At 42.5% G+C, this 16,071-nt stretch overlaps 1 protein-coding gene across 8 annotated transcripts in view; it reads right to left on the minus strand.

Moving 5' to 3' along the window:
* Positions 1–646: 646 nt before the first annotated feature.
* The window catches only part of cnksr2 (connector enhancer of kinase suppressor of Ras 2), a 469,607-nt gene continuing 454,182 nt past the window's right edge, over positions 647–16,071 (minus strand). For 7 of the 8 annotated variants that reach the window (XM_033033316.1, XM_033033315.1, XM_033033314.1 and 4 more), the window contains 2 exons: positions 11,388–11,581; positions 647–1,696 (listed from right to left, as the gene is read on the minus strand). In XM_033033316.1, the coding sequence (XP_032889207.1) occupies positions 1,475–1,696; positions 11,388–11,581 (416 nt within the window). In that variant the 3' untranslated portion in view covers positions 647–1,474. The remainder of the gene's footprint in view (positions 1,697–11,387; positions 11,582–16,071) is intronic. The other variant, XM_033033317.1, reaches the window with a different exon arrangement.

Below are 16,071 nucleotides of genomic sequence, written 5' to 3' on the forward strand. Positions count from 1 at the left end.
TGATTGCAGCTTAAAGACAGTTTTATTCAAGGCTTATTCTTTCAAGCGCATTCCTACATTTATTTGAATAAGACCAATTTCACAGAAGTCGGAGGCTGGGAAGAGTATGGAGAGAGCAGGAGGGCACTGGGCAAAGTGCAAGCAGTGAACGGGCAGCGCAGGAATGCAGATGTGGGGGTGCGGGCATGGAATGCAGATGTGGGGGTGCGGGCACGGAATGGGTGGAAAGCAGTGAGGACTGGGCAAAGGGTGAAGAGCTGGGAGATCAGTGGGGTAAAGTGCAGGCTAATGTGAGAGGGAGCACGAGAGCACTGGGCAAACTGATGTGCAATGGACAATCATACTTTGTGTGGAACACAGTTGGCCAGTGCGATGTACCACCCGCTGTTACTGGCACAACGCCAAGTAAAATAGAGGCTTCATTTCCATTCTGACAGTGGGCTGCAGCTGCCCTGATGCATGCTATTGAGTTTGGGAGAGTGAGGAATCGCTGATAGTCAGCACCTTTGGATTAAGGGGTGGGAACGCTATCCTTGAAAAGCACAAAAAACAAAAGAGCAGCATGTTTTTTCTCAACTCCCAGAAGAGCACTCTCTTTCTCTTGGCCCAATGTGTTAAAAAAAGAGACCTTTTTCTGAGTCACGTCTTGTTTGACCCGTTGACAACGTGGGTGGAGCAGCACTGCCTGCCCACTTCAACCTTGTAAGAGCTGTCAGGGTTTTGCCTACACCTTAGCTTCTCCATGTTTCAGTGGGTTTTGTGAAGTGAGGCCGGATCTGAGCTAAAACGGCTGTGCTTTGACTTTCTAACAACTGATGCCTTGACCAGCCAGGTGAACAGAAGTAAAATTGGCCTTACTGTGGGCGGGGAACATAATTTACCGGTGGTGGTGACAATTGGAGAAGAAACAGGGAAACATCCCCCATTCTCTATATATTGTAAGTGGCTAAAGGGGGGAGGGGTAGGCATATAGCCACAACAACAGCCGTTTCTATTCATCTCCTCGTATTAGACAACACATTTGTTCAGCTAATCAAGTGCAACATGATGGAACAAATAAAATAAAATCTCCGAGCCCCATTTCCTCCTGGGCTCAATGCTTGTACTAGCTTAATTATATCATTACATTTGAAAGTGTACACTTTTCATTCTGAGTGAGGAAGACATCTTACAACAAAAGTGCCATTTTCATACTGATACATCGCAATAAAAATCACACAAAATTGTTTTCACGACCCCCCCTGGCGATATGAGAACATCCAAGTAGAAGAAGGGAAATTGTATTCCCAATAATTGTATCCCCAAAAACAAACTAAAAAATGTGCCCAAGTCCCCAGAATCAAATTCAAAGCCGACAAACATTTGAATGATACTGGAATCTCCATACAAACAAGATACTTACATCATTACTCACCGGTATGAAATAAGCAGTTGAAAATTATTACATTTATTACAAGGCCTGCCTAGAAACTATTTAAACATGGGTTTCAATGTAAGAGTGGGTGTGCATCAAAGGGGGCGTTGGGGTAGGTGCAGCTTGTTCACTTGCATCGTTTACTGATTCTGCGGTTCCATTGTTCTGACAGATGTCCACGAAAAGCTCAATGTAGGTTTGTTTCCATTCTTGGAATTCTTTGGATGTCAAGCTAGGATTGTCTAGGATCTTGTCTATAATCGCGACTTCTCCTTCTTTTGCCTGAAAGTGAAGGGGAGGGAGAAAGAAAGCCGTGTTATTATGGAAATAAATTAAAAGATAACGTATCAAGTGCAATGCTATAATTGGATTTGCACTTGGATCGTACATAAAACAGGCAATCACAGATTGAACAGTTGATACACGGCAATAATCCAAACATTTAGACCAATGGTCCAGAGCCCTTTATGCCTTGGGCCTGAGATTATAATGATCATAAATTAGTCAGGCTGCAGTCCCAAGGTCCACATCCCAACTCTGAGAGGTAGTTTGGACGCCAACACCAGCCCTTGCAGGCCACTGCTTTGTACTCGGCAGTAGGAAACTCAGTGAAGTGCCTGGTGCCCGACACACCAGCATTGTTGCAACCGCATCTCACCCTCTCTTTATGTTGTGCTGAGTACATTATCATTCTGCTACAGGATATAGAAAAATTGAGTATTTGGGCAAAACCCTGGCAAATGGAGTTTAATGTCAGGAAGCGTGAGGTAGTGCATTTTAGTTTAGTTTAGTTTTAGTTTAGAGATACAGCGTGGAAACAGACCCTTTGGCCCACCGAGTCTGCGCTGACCAGCGATCCCCGCACTCTAAATCTGGCCTACACACACTAGTGGCAATTTACAATCTTTACCAAAACCAATTAACCTACACACCCACATGTCTTTGGAGTGTGGGAGGAAACCGGAACACCCGGAGAAAGCCCACACGGGTCATGTGGAGAACCTACAAACTCCACACAGGCAGCATCGGTAGTCAGGATCGAACTCGGGTCTCTGGCGCTGTGATGCAGCAACTCTACCGCTGCGCCACCGTGCAGAGGAAGAGGAATCAAAAGGCAGATTGCTATCTAAATGGAGAGACACTTCATCTGAGTGACATTCAGAGGGATCCAGGTGTTTCTGTGTATCAATCACAAACAGTAAGCAGGCAGGTCAAAGAAGCAGCTAATTAGTGCAGAACTGATTTACAGAAGGATCTGGGGGGTCAAGGTTCCTAGCTCCACTAAAGTGACAACACAAGTTGATAGAGTAATAAAGATGACATATGGTATCCTTGTCTTCATTAGTCGGTGCATTGAGTATAAATGTGAAAGAGTTATGCCCCTGTCCCACTTAGGAAACCTGAACGGAAACCTCTGGAGACTTTGCTCCCCACCCAAGGTTTCCGTGCTGTTCCCGGAGGTGTTTTTCAGTCTCCCTACCTGCTTCCACCACCTGCAACTTCCGGCAACCACCTGCAACCTCCGGGAACCGCACGGAAACCTTGGGTGGGGCGCAAAATCTCCAGAGGTTTCCGTTCAGGTTTCCTAAGTGGGACAGGGGCATAAAATTGCAGCTCGATTTGGTTTTAGGCCACATTTGGATTATTGCGTGCTGCTCTGGTTGCCCTGTTGCAGGGAGCATGTGAAGGCTTTGGAGGGGGGGGGGGGGGGGGGGTGCAGAGGACGTTTGCCAGAGTGCTGCCGGGTTTAGAGGATATTAGTTATACGGAGCAGTTGAACTAACGGATTGTTTTTTTTCTGAAGCATTGGTGGTTGATGGAAGACATGATAGAAGTTTATAACATTTTGAGAGGAATAGATAAGTTATCATCTTTTTTCCCCATGGTGGAAATATCAAAGACTAGAGGGCATAACTTTAAGGTCAGAGGAGGTCAGTTTAGAGGAGATGTGGGGAGCAAGTTTTTTTATGCAGAGGGCGGTAAGAGCCTGGAACACACAACCCAGGGGAAGAGGTGGACGCAGATACGAGAAAGGTGTATAAGAGGCTTTTAGATAGGTCCATGGATATGCGAGGAATGGAAGTGAATGGAATAGATCATATGCGAACTGAGATGTTTAATCTGGCATCATTTTCAGTACAAACACTGTGGGTTTAAAAGCCTATTCCTGTGCTGTACCATTCAATGTTCCATATTCTTAAGGCAAATGGCATATTGGGTTTTATTACAAAAGGGAGGCAGTTAAAGGAACACAGTGTGTTGGAGACGCCACACCTGGAATGTTGTGCAGAGTTTTGGTTCCCTCACATAATAAAACGGGTATAGTAGTATTGGAGGCAATGTAAAGGAGATTCACCAGGCTACATCCTGTAAAGAAAGGGTTGGCCCACCAAGATCTGAAGGCTGAACTATTCAATGATATAAGATTCCAAGAGGGCTTTGCAGGATAGATATTGAGATGATTACACTAGTGAAAGAGTCACAAACAAGGGGGCAGTTATTTAAGTAGAAATTCCTTCTCTCAGAAGGTGGTAAATCTCTGGTATTCATTGCCCCCAAAGGTGGTGGAGGCCATGTCATTAGATATATTTGTGGAGATCGATAGATATTTGAAAGATTGAGAAATGGAGGATTATGAAGAAATGGCGCATGAAGAGCCATTGAAACCAGAGTAGATCGGCCATCACACTGAAGCCAGAAGACACACTCCTGGGCCTATTTTCTCCCATCGCTGTGTCTGGTTATAACTCAGTGTTGATTCCATTAGTGCTTTTGTTCCAGAAACACATCTGGAGCACTAAGTGTGGTACCAGTGTAAACCACATCAATCAATGACACAATGACTGGAATGGTCAGTGGCTTTCTTGAGCAGCTCCCACAGCACAAGAATGAAATATTAAAAAAATCAGGTTTGTAATTGCAACTGCATTATAAAAGCATAAATATACAATTACTTGAATTGTCTGGCGATTAAATGTTATTTTTAAAGCCTGGGAAATATAAAGAGGGCAAGATAAACACGGCATATTTTGTGGGTCAAACAAATTCTCAACCCCAAGACGATTGCCACAGATGGAAGTTGTTAAAGGTTGCCTAAGTAAAATGAATAGAAAATAAAACTAAATTCATATATTATTTGTGTTAATTAAGATTATTTTTCATGTCTAAATGTACATTTGCTGGTGTGTAAAAGGAATCTGGCTGTCAAATCAACTGAGCACAATTGATTTTTAGTTAGCCATCTTCTACTTGACTGACAGTGCAGAAAATTTAATGAGCAGCTTGTTGGTTGGTATATTTTCCAATCTGATTTGGATTACCTCAAGAACTCAGCTAACTAACGAGAATCAACCTGGCATTTTGGGAGTTCACATATGAGTTCATATGTTAGCTGTTGGCCTAAGCTTACTATACTGTGAATACAAAATCATATTTCTGTTCAAAGGAAACATTGAACTACTGGGAAGCATTTCAAACAAAATCGTAACTGGAATTATAATCAAAATACATATTTATTTTTAAGTTAATTACCTAAAAAACAACAAACATCAAGCCAACATATTCAGTACATTTTACAGATTCTTGACGCACTATATGTAAAATAAATGTATCAATAAAACTAATTATAATTTTTCTATTAATGGAGTAAGAATGATTCAAGATTCAAGAGATCTGGAGTGTAGAGTGTGAAACAAAGGTGAGAAAAGTGAAAGAAAAAAACTAGACATTAAAATCCCCACAATATTTTATGTTGATGGAGAATGGTAACTTTAGGCAACATTATAAATGAGCCTGAAGATTTCTTAAACTTCTCATTTTTTTCACATAGAACAACATCGAGCAGCACATTGATGCAGCGGCAGAGCTGCTGCCTTATAGCGGCAGAGGCCCTTGTTCAATCCCGACTGCGGGTGCTGTCTGTGTGGAGATTACACGTTCTCCCTGAGACTGTGTGGGTTTTCTCTGGGTGCTCCAGGTTCCTCCCACACTCCAAAGATATGCAGGTTTGTAGGTTAATTAGCTTGTGGAAATTGTCCCTAGTGTGTAGGATAGAACTAGTGTACGGGTGATCGCTGGTTGGTGGGGACTTGGTGGGCCAAAGAGCCTGTTTTCATGCTGTATCTCTAAATTAAACTTCTCTTTCAACGACTGCTATTTTCTCCAAAGGTGCAGCTGTAGGAACTCACAAAGGGCCAATTTACACCTGTCTTTTTGTAGAATATGTTGACCAGTCTTTGTTCCAACCCTATACAGGCTTAGTCCCTCGACATTTGTTTCCTAATTTATGATTGCATTGATGTTGCACCTTGCACTCATAGAGAACTCAAAAATGTCATTACTTTTACTGCCAATGTCTACCCTGCTGTTACATTCACATGGTCTATCTCTGACTCCTCCCTTCCAGTCTCCATCTCAAGTGAGAGCCGAGCATCACATATATCCATTGTACTTGTTTGTCTGACACTTGCAAACATTCCATTCTTCTAGATCCTCCATTTCCATTATATTTGCTCCAATGTTGAGATTTTCCTCACAAATGCCTCTTGGATATCTTCTCCAAGTTTGCAGATGACACAATGCTGGGTGGCAGTGCGAGCTGCGAGGAGGATGTTATGAGGCTGCAAGGTGATTTGGATAGGTTGGGTGAGTGGGCAGATGCACGGCAGATTCAATATAATGTTTGGTGGCAAGAACAGGAAGGCAGATTATTATCTGAATGGTGTCATATTAGGAAATGGGGAGGTGCAACGACACCTGGGTGTGCTTGTACATCAGTCACTGAAAGTAAGCATGCAGGTACAGCAGGCAGTGAAGAACGCTAATGACATGTTGGCCTTCATTATGAGAGGACTTGCATTTAGGAGCAAGGAGGTCCTACTGCAGTTGTACAGGGCCCTGGTGAGACCACACCTGGAGTATTGTGTGCGATTTTGGTCTCTTAATTTGATGAAGGATGTTATTCCTATTGGAGTGGAGCGTAGGTTCACCAGGTTAATTCCTGGGATGGCGGGACTGACATATGATGAAAGAATGAGTCGACTGGGCTGGTATTCACTAGAATTCAGAAGGATGAGAGGGTATCTTATAGAAACATAAAATTCTTAAACGTTTGGACAGGCTAGGTGCAGGAAAATGTTCCCTATGTTGGGGGATTCCTTAACCAGGGGTCACAGTTTAAAAATAAGGGGTAGACCATTTAGGACTGAGATGAGGAAAAACATTTTCACCCAGAGAGTTGCGAATCTGTGAAATTCTCTGCCACTGAAGGCAGTGGAGGCCAATTCATGTTTTCAAGAAAGTTAGATTTTGTTCTTCAGACTAAAAGAATCAAGGGATATGGGGAAAAATCAGGGATGGGGTACTGATTTTAGATGATCAGTCAGTCATGATCATGAATGGCAGTGCTGGCTCAAAGGGCCGAATGGCCTTCTCCTGCACCTATTTGTCAGTGTTTCTATGTTTCTTCTTAAACAGTGACTTCCTCTATCACAGTGGATAGAGTCCTTGACCACAACTCACATATTTATTTTCACTCCGCTCTTGACTGAGTAAGGATAGAGTTCTCTTGGTCCTCACTCTCCACCCCACCAGCTTCCACACACCATGGATAAGCCTTCACAATTTCCGTCAGCTCCAACAAGGTTTCATCACCAGGCACGTATTCCTGTCCTCTTTCAGCATTCCTGTTCCCTTTGTGCTCTTCTGTCCCCATATATAATTATCCATTTAATTGCATTTTCCATGCATCTGCTGAAGCTGCCAAACTGTCCTCTCAGGGTGGCACAGTGGTGCAGTGGTAGAGTTGCAGCCTTAAAGTGCCACAGCCCCAGGTTCCATCCTGACTATGGGTGCTTGTCTGTACAGAGTATGTACGTTCTCCCCGTGACCTGTTTTCTTCGGGAGCTCCAGTTTCCTCACACACTCCAAAGATGTACAGGTTTGTAGGCTAATTGGATTGGCATAAATGCAAATTGTTCCTAGTGTGTGGAGGATAGTGTAAGTGTATGGGGATTGCTGGTCGGTGCGGACCCGGTGGGCTGAAGGACCTGTTTCTGTGCTGTATGTCTAAACTAAACTAAACCTCTTCATTTCCCACTATCCTGGGACTAAACAATCCTTCCAAATAAAGCAGAGATCAATTTGCACTCCTTCCAATTTAATGAACTGCATTCAGTACTCACAACGTGGTCTTCTCAGCATTGGAGGAACTGAAAGCAGACAGGGCGATTGCTTTACCGAACACCCACATTCAGTCTGAAGGAGTCAGTCAAATTTCTTTGTGCATTTTAAACCATCCTACTAATCTATGGCCTCCTGCACTTTTATAACCATCCTGTAATCTAGTGGAAGAGTACTCCGTCTGTCATGTGTTCTGCAGTTTCAGGTCACTCACTTTCTCTGTTTAGGTCAGGACTGACCATTTCTGCTGTGAGTCTGCCGCTCATGTTTTGCCTCTCCAGGGATACTACCTGACCTGCTGGGCACGACATATTTCACCCCTTTTTATTTCCTCTGTTTTTCATTCTCTAGTTGCCCTCACACCGTAGCTTTTGTTCACATTCTCTCTCTTCAACACATCAACTGAATGATCTCTACAATTTATCCCCGGGGTAACCCTAGTCTCACACTCTCAGAGGTTTTCCCTTTGTCTTTTCCATTCCTCCCCGACCTTCGTTGCATCTTAAAACTTAATACTATTTTCTCTTTCCCGCCGCTCAAGACACATCAGCTGCTTCTCTTTTCCTCAATGCTGCCCGACCTGCAGAGTATTTCCACGATATTCTGCTTGCATTTCAGTAATTCCAGCTACTGCAGTGTTAAAACATTTTTTTGAATGGTCACAAGCACAGGAATCTCATGTATATGTGATTGTGCCAATTGCTTTCCTGTTCCCAGATTACCAGTAGGAAATTGCCAGATTTCTCACATCCTAAATGCAGTGGTCATTTGATGACCATTATAATTTGTACAGGTTTTGGTAGGATCAACAGGAGGTGAGTCTGCCAGGAGACTAGTTAGTTCCAGGGACTAAATTTTCTCTTGCTGTGGTTAATAGGCAACACACAACTGATCTGCTGACTGATTTTCAGAGAATCAGGTTGAGCCTATACCTGCCAAAGTGCTCTTCCAATGTTCACCATCCTTGCCAACCAAGAAGATGAGAACACACAACCATGCTAGTTAGTCTGCAGTGAAACCCATCATCAAAGTCTCTTATTTTCCTTTCTACAGTTGGGTTTATTAATCTTCTCTTTCTTCTGCTTAAAATACTTATCCATAGCACTGTCAACTCCTCCCCTAGTTTCTCCAAAGTTGCAAAGGTCACCCAGCTCTATTTTGTTTCCACTAATCTGTGACTGAAACCCACATCCATTCATGTGGACACGGCTATTGCAATGTCCTGGTTAGTTTTTGCTTAAGGCATTCTTCATCAACTTGAGCTCAAACTCTCCTGCTCCTAACTGAGCTCAGACACACCCAGCCAGTGTTTGTTGATCAGTGTTGATCAGTGTCTGGTTTCTCTTCCATCTTAAAAGTTAGTATGCTTGCTTTCAAATATCTTATTTCATCATCCCTTCATAAGCCTGTAACCTTCAGCAACCCTATAATTCTCCAAAAGCTCTGTGTTTTCTCACACCTGACATTCATAACCCATATCCCTCCATTCGCTACTATCCAATAGTCTTTTAAATGCCACAATCGTATCCGCCTCGATCACCAACCCTGGCAGCATGTTCCAGGCATCCACACCCTCTAAGCGCCCCCCACGCTCAACTATTTTAAACTTTGTCCTTCTCACCTTAAAGCTATGCCCTCTGGTATATTACTTTATCATCCTCGGAAAAAGATTCTGACTGTCGATCCTATCATAATTTTACATATTCTATCAGGTCTCTCCGCAACCTCTGGCGTTCCAGAGAAAACAATCCAAATCTGTTGAATCTCTCCCTCTACCTAGTACCCCCTAATCATGGGGTTACTCTGGTGAACCTCTTCTACACCCTTTCCAAAGTCTCCACATCCTTTCTGTAAAGAGCCAACACAGTAATCCAAATGCGGCCTGACCAAAGTCCTACTCTTATACTCAATGCACTGTCCTCTGAAAGCAAGCATGTGTGCCTTCTTCACCACACCACCTATGAATGAGCATGTATTTGTTGAACACATTTTGTATTATCAAATGGCTTGTTGATTTCTAGTGGTTCTGCAATCTCCAATACACCAACTGTAAAAATCAGTTACCAAGAACAAATCCATCTATGGAATCTTTCCATCCTACATCGTAACTGTTTGTGACTGCACAACTGCACAACCCATTTGGCAATTGCAATACATTATGGAATAAAAATGATTTGTCCTCTTTGAAGCACAAATGATGAGAGAATCAGTAGTGTTGATATGCAAATGGATCTGGTAACCGTGGAATTCTTTGCCACGGACGGCCAATGGATATTTTTAAGACAGAGATAGATAGATTCTTGATTAGTATGGGTGTCGGGTTATGGGGAGAAGGCAGGAGAGTGAAATTAAGAGGGGGAGATAGATCAGCCATGATTGAATGGCAGAGTAGACTTGATGGGCCGAATGGCCTAATTCTGCTACAAGAACTTATGAATCATTTAGGAGTGAGCTAAGAAAATATTTCTTCACTCAAAGGATGAAGTGTCTCTAGAATTCCCTTCTGTGGAGGGCTGTGGGGGCTATAGTTAAGTTCATTAAACATATAGATTGGTAGGTTTCTGGACATTGTAGCAACCGGGGAATGTGGAGATACTCGCATTGAGGCAGTGGGTCAGACGTGACTGGTGGACTGGGCTCAAATGGTCAACTCCTCCTACTATTTTGCACCTTATTTTCCCAGCCTTCAGTCCACATAATGCCCTGCTTTGTATCCTCGATCTGTTAGACATTCTGGCCATTTGTTGGTCTACCATTACACTATAAATTCCTTTCTTCATCCAAACAACTTCTTTCTTCATCCAAACAACTTCTTTCTTATGGAACCTAATGTAGTAAAATACTAGGGAGTTTGGGTACCTTGGAAGTGATAAACCGTTGCCCATTTGAGATATCTATTGAAGTAGAGTAAATAGTTTCCTCTCCCTAATTCAAGGGAAGCTAATTGCCTCATTCATTGAGCTACAATCAGTGGTGCACCTTGTACGAATGAGCGAGTATACTCTATCATAGGGGATTGTTCATTTCCCACTGTCAATGATTTAATATTACACTAAGTTAAGCAAAACCGCAAAGCCCGTTACACACCTAAATGTCCAAGGCCCTTCTCGATTTGGGATTGAAACTCAAGAGGAGCTCCAGAGAATTGTAAATTCTATTGTAGGGCCGCTGAAAGAAAACCAGATATAATCGGCATACATACGCAAGATGGCCCTTGCTTTAAAATAATGTAGCCAGGAGTAGAATTTTAGTGAGGAATGGGAGCGGGTCGGTGAAGGTGAGTTGAGATCATCAGATGGACTGCATTTGGTAAAGCTGTAGTTCTGGAACTACATGAGGACAATACCACAGATGTTAAACCATTGTGATGATACACTAGGTAACAAAGGGTGACCTGGTCGACTGTATCTAATGTGGTAGAGTTGGAAGGGAATGCAGAGGCACAATGCATTCATTGCCACATAAAATGTGGTAAGTAGCACTGAAGAATGCGGTCTCAATACTGGGTGGAACAGATACCAGACTGAAGGGATGGGGGTCGGGTAGGCCAGCCTGAGGTGTCAATAACATAATCCAGACCCTCAGAAAAGATAAATTAAAAAAAGCCACGTTGAACCATTTAATTCTGACTAGTTTAAAATACCCCAACACTTAAAGGGAAAAAAAGGTATTATATGCAGTAGTTGGCAACAAGAATATTTCTCTGTAATTTGTATTACTATTAAAACTAAATGGGGGAAGAGTCTGCAAATTTAACAATGATAATTTCTGTAATAAAAAGGGAAAGTCCTACCTTAATTGTGCTCTTTAGAATTCTAAGCTTGTGCAATTTTTCATTTATGACTGGATTGTCACATCTCTTTTGGAAAGACCTCTTGAACTCCTGTTTGGTGGAAAGGCGATGCTCTCCTAAAGGAGACACGCTGGCGTTCTCCAGCGCCTTGTACAAATCCTGCAAAGAGTCCCCAGTTTCCTCTGGCGCAGGTTCTGGCAAAGAATTAATTTGGATGAGTCTAGGATTAGTGAAAGACTAAGAACAGCTTCAGAAGTGTCTGATATAACCCTGGTTGAAAAGAAAAGAGATTTAAAGCTGGGTTATCTTATGACCTCCAATTAAAGTAAAATTTCTTGGCCTGTTGATTTTGCAGATCAATGTTTACCATGCAGAATGTAACTAAAAGTTTCAAATGAAAGAGACTGCAGCCTGAAATAAGAACAGGAAGGTTTGGAAATTAAGGCTTGAAACGTTAACTCTCTTTCTCCCTCCGTAGAGGCTGCCTGACCTGCTGAGAATTTCCAACACTTCCTGGTTTCAGTAACTAAAAGCTGAATGGCAAACTAATATTTGTTTCATTGATGTCATGGGATTTGACCAAGCTAGATTCATTTTCCAACTAGATTTAAACCCAACAAGTTAATTCGCAATTTCTGGAAAAGCACCTGCCATAAAAATAAGGAACACATTTTCTAGTAGGAATGTTTGAGGATATTCGGCCCACGGATCTGTGCTGTCTCCTGGGGTGATGGGGAATCATGAGTCCCATTCCACTGCACTTTAATTCCCTGTACCCTTCCTGCTCATTCCCACACATGCTTACCAACTCCTATTTGATTTATTTTACTATTAACCTACACTGTGGACTAATTTACAGAAGCCAATTAACCTAATAATACATCTGGAAGACACTGGAGGAAAGCCATTCAATTACGCAGAGAATGCTCAAATTCTACACTGGTTGTACCTGAAGTTACAATTGAATCGACAATTGCAAACTACCGTGAACTCTGCAATCTCCCTACCTTGCTAGCAAAAAAATATTCAGTAATTTCATAGCAAAGATTATTTTCAGTTACCTAGACAAAAGTCACAACGAACCACAACCTCTCTAGCTTGGTTGACTAAATGAATTAATGATAGCTGATGAAGCTATTGTTTTTTGGTGTATTCTGATAGTCTCATTGGTAAAATATGAAACCGCTTAGAACTTTAAACCTGAAATGTAATCTTGGACACATTCTTCATGAGACAAATCTGTAGAAGGCAACACAGATAACCGTTTTGGATAGGGGCAGTCAAAAATTCCTAAAAAACTCAGTTACTGAAATGAAGTAACATTCGCACAAATAAATCATTCATGACATCGTGTGGGTAAGGACCAGGCAAAGATGAGGCAGGTCCCTCAAAATCAAAGGACAACTGTAAAACATCAGCCCACCACTCTCTTTAAGTGATAGATATTAGAGTCCGAGCTAGTTATATATTAATCCAGATGTCGATTGAAGTACGTTAAAACCTAAAACAATCTGAAAGAGATCAAAACATAGCACAAATGAATTACTAAACAGTGAAAAGGAAAACTGGCAACATGAAAATATTCGTGACTTTTAATCTCATGATAAAGGAGTGAAAAAGACTTACACAGCAAGATAACATTGTGGCAAATAATGTCTTCAGCATCTTTAATTAATCTTATGTCTGTAGCCAAGATTTGAATGCCTGCTGGTTAAACCTACAGAATGGGGATGGTCAGGCATGATGGGAGGTGATTCTCCATCAACAGATCCCTAACTGAAGACTGGCAGGTTGCATGGGTCATAGAAGTAGATTTTCCTGACCCATCAATTACCACTATGGATGACCAAGGTGTCAGATCAATCAGCTGCAGAGCACGAAACCCCTTCCATTTTGTGTTAGATATATCACAATGGAGAAAAAGCAACAGCAAAACCTGTTCAAAGTAATTCCCCTCTTAAAATGTACTGACTCTCTTTCACGTGGGGGCAGAATACTAAAACCACGTGATGGGATATCGAAACACTAGAACATTTTTAAAGTTTGACCTAACAGCAACTAATTGCGTTTATATGATGCACTCAATGTCGATAAACAATCCAACACATTTCACAAAAAAGTAGAAGCGTAAAATATGTGAGCTTGCAAAGAAACAAAACGGGAGGCATGTCGAAAGGTGTTAAATAACTGTTATATAAGAACATCTTAAAACAAGGGAAAAAATATATGGTGTGGGAAGGAACTGCAGATGCTGGTTTAAGCCGAAGATAGAAACAAAAAGGTGGAGTAACTCAGCAGGACAGGCAGCATCTCTGGAGAGAAGGAATGGGTGATGTTTCGGGTCGAGACACTTCTTCAGACTGATGGTCACGGGAAAAGGAAACGAGAGATAGAGAAGATGATGTAGAGAGATATAGAACAATGAATGAAAGAAATGCAAAAATGTAATGATGATAAAGAAAACATGCCATTGTTAGCCGTTTGTTGGGTGAAAATGAGAAGCTGCTGCGACATGGGTGAGGGAGAGAGAGAGAGAGAAGGAATGCCGGGGTTACTTGAAGTTAGAGAAATCATATTCATACCACTGGGTTGTAAGCTGCCTAAGCGAAATATGAGATGCTGTTCCTACAATTTGCATTTAGCCTCGCTCTGACAATGGAGGAGACCTTGGACAGAAAGGTCTGTGTGAGAATGGCAAGGTGAATTAAAGTGTTTAGCAACCGGGAGATCATAAAAATATGTGGTGTTCAGGGAAGGGTCTCAGCAGTGCCAGTAACATGATGGGAGGATGCACAAGATATTATTGTCAGAGGAAGGGACACTTTTAGGAGGTTGTGGAATTAATTTTAAAAATCAGGTAGAGAGTGGCCACCAAAATATTATACAAAAAGGTCCGATAATTTTGAATTGGAGGCATTGGGGACAGGAATGAATACCAGTCAGCAGAGTCTACTTTGGGACTAGTATGGTATAGGACACTGGCAGCAAAGTTAAACAGTACATAGACAGAGAGACCATCTTGGGATACTCTACAAGCTGGGACTCTGAAAGTGAGGCAGAATGCTGCACACCTACCTGGTGGCCTGAGTGGAAGCAGTAATTAGGACTTCAGGAACATTAATCTAGATTCTTTACGTAGACTGGGCACCTTGAAAAAAGATCACATTTTGCCAAGAGTAGCTGAAAGTATTTTGTGGTACTGGGACTCTAAACGAGATGGGCGTGCACATCTCTGAAGATCTTTCCTGGTCCGAGAACACTAACGCAATTATCAAGAAAGCTCATCAGCGCCTCTACTTCCTGAGAAGATTACGGAGAGTCGGTTTGTCAAGGAAGTCTCTCTCTAACTTCTACAGGTGCACAGTCGAGAGCATACTGACCGGTTGCATCTGGCTTGGTTCGGCAATTTGAGCGCCCTGGAGAGGAAAAGACTACAAAAAGTAGTAAACACTGCCCAGTCCATCATCGGCTCTGACCTTCCTTCCATCGAGGGGATTTATCGCAGTCGCTGCCTCAAAAAGGCTGGCAGTATCATCAAAGACCCACACCATCCTGGCCACACACTCATCTCCCTGCTACCTTCAGGTAGAAGGTACAGCAGCCTGAAGACTGCAACAACCAGGTTCAGGAATAGCTACTTCCCCACAGCCATCAGGCTATTAAACCTGGCTTGGACAAAACTCTGATTATTAATAACCACTTTCTGTTTTTTGCACTTTACCAGTTTATTTATTCATGTGTGTATATATTTATATCATGGTATATGGACACATTTATCTGTTTTGTAGTAAATGCCTACTATTTTCTGTGTGCTTAAGCAAAGCAAGAATTTCATTGTCCTATACAGGGACACATGACAATAAACTCACTTGAACTCACTTGAACTAAATTTGCTTTGAAAAGGCAGGCTAGAAGGCTGCAAATGCCAATGATTGGTGGCTTTTCAGGACCATTCTCATCCAGCTACCGTGACTAATGAGAAATTATGTGCCACTTGCACGGTTAAAGCCAATTCCTGCAAGGTCATGTCGCAGTAATGAGTTGTAAATTTAGGAAACTTACACACACACACGGGTTATCTATCATCCCAGGCACGTACTGATCCTGAGTAGGATTACACATCTCTCGGCGATGACATGACAACTGTTGTGAAAGGCTTGATGTGTTCTGTCAAAGTGAAAAATAACCCCAGTGCTCAGCAACTCACCAACACATGATCACAGAATTCTTTGCCCATTAGGATAAGCAAATAACTTGTTTAAAGCGTTACTAGCAACAGAAGGCATGTTACAGTTGACCCTAAAATGCAATATTTTTAATATCAATGTAGCGGCATGCAGCGTCACACACACTAACTATCCCCCCCCCCCGCACTCAAGCTAATTACCCCCCTTGATATTATATTAATATTATTAATTTGCTCCTTTTACCCCATAACCCCCCTATCTACTGACGCTTAGCCCCCAACTTGCAGTCACATCTAGAGAGGGGGGGGTGGGGGGCGGGGGTAGAGAATGAGGGCAGAGAGAGAAGGGGCAGAGACAGAGACACAGAGAGAGGGGCAAGAGGGAGAGGGGGTGGAGAGGAGGAGAAGAGGGAGGGTGGGTGAGGGGGGAAAGGTGGGGGAGGAGGGGAGGAGAGAGAGAGAGGGTGAGAGTGAGGGGGAAAGAGAGGGGGTGCTGAG

The sequence above is a fragment of the Amblyraja radiata genome, chromosome 14, assembly GCF_010909765.2.
Source record: "Amblyraja radiata isolate CabotCenter1 chromosome 14, sAmbRad1.1.pri, whole genome shotgun sequence".
Classification (NCBI taxonomy): domain Eukaryota; kingdom Metazoa; phylum Chordata; class Chondrichthyes; order Rajiformes; family Rajidae; genus Amblyraja; species Amblyraja radiata.